Source organism: Penaeus monodon, chromosome 29 (genome assembly GCF_015228065.2).
Source record: "Penaeus monodon isolate SGIC_2016 chromosome 29, NSTDA_Pmon_1, whole genome shotgun sequence".
NCBI lineage: Eukaryota > Metazoa > Arthropoda > Malacostraca > Decapoda > Penaeidae > Penaeus > Penaeus monodon.
Window position 1 is genome coordinate 33,135,122 of NC_051414.1, and position 266 is coordinate 33,135,387.

Genomic DNA, 266 nt, shown 5'->3' on the forward strand with positions numbered 1-266 from the left:
TTACATACCCCTCCTCTACTTCTAGCTCTGCTCATGGCCCCGTTAACCGAATTATTTGGATATCGGAGCGTGACGATCGTCGGTGGCCTGCTTTCCTTCAAAACCATGCTGCTTTCGGCCTACAGCACCAACCTGACGTCGTTCACTTTCTCTTATTCTGTTCTTGGGGGTAAGTACATGGAGGGGGGGGGGGTACCTCTTTGGGTTGTAGGGTTTTTTTTTTTTGGGGGAGGGGGGAGAGGAAGGGTTTTTTTTTGTGTATGGAA

At 49.6% G+C, this 266-nt stretch overlaps 1 protein-coding gene across 1 annotated transcript in view; it reads left to right on the forward strand.

Annotated features, from left to right (window-relative positions):
• The window catches only part of LOC119592181, a 14,195-nt gene that overhangs the window by 8,386 nt on the left and 5,543 nt on the right, over positions 1-266 (forward strand). Inside the window, exon 4 of the mRNA XM_037941010.1 lies at positions 26-172. Within this exon, the coding sequence (XP_037796938.1) occupies positions 26-172 (147 nt within the window). The remainder of the gene's footprint in view (positions 1-25; positions 173-266) is intronic.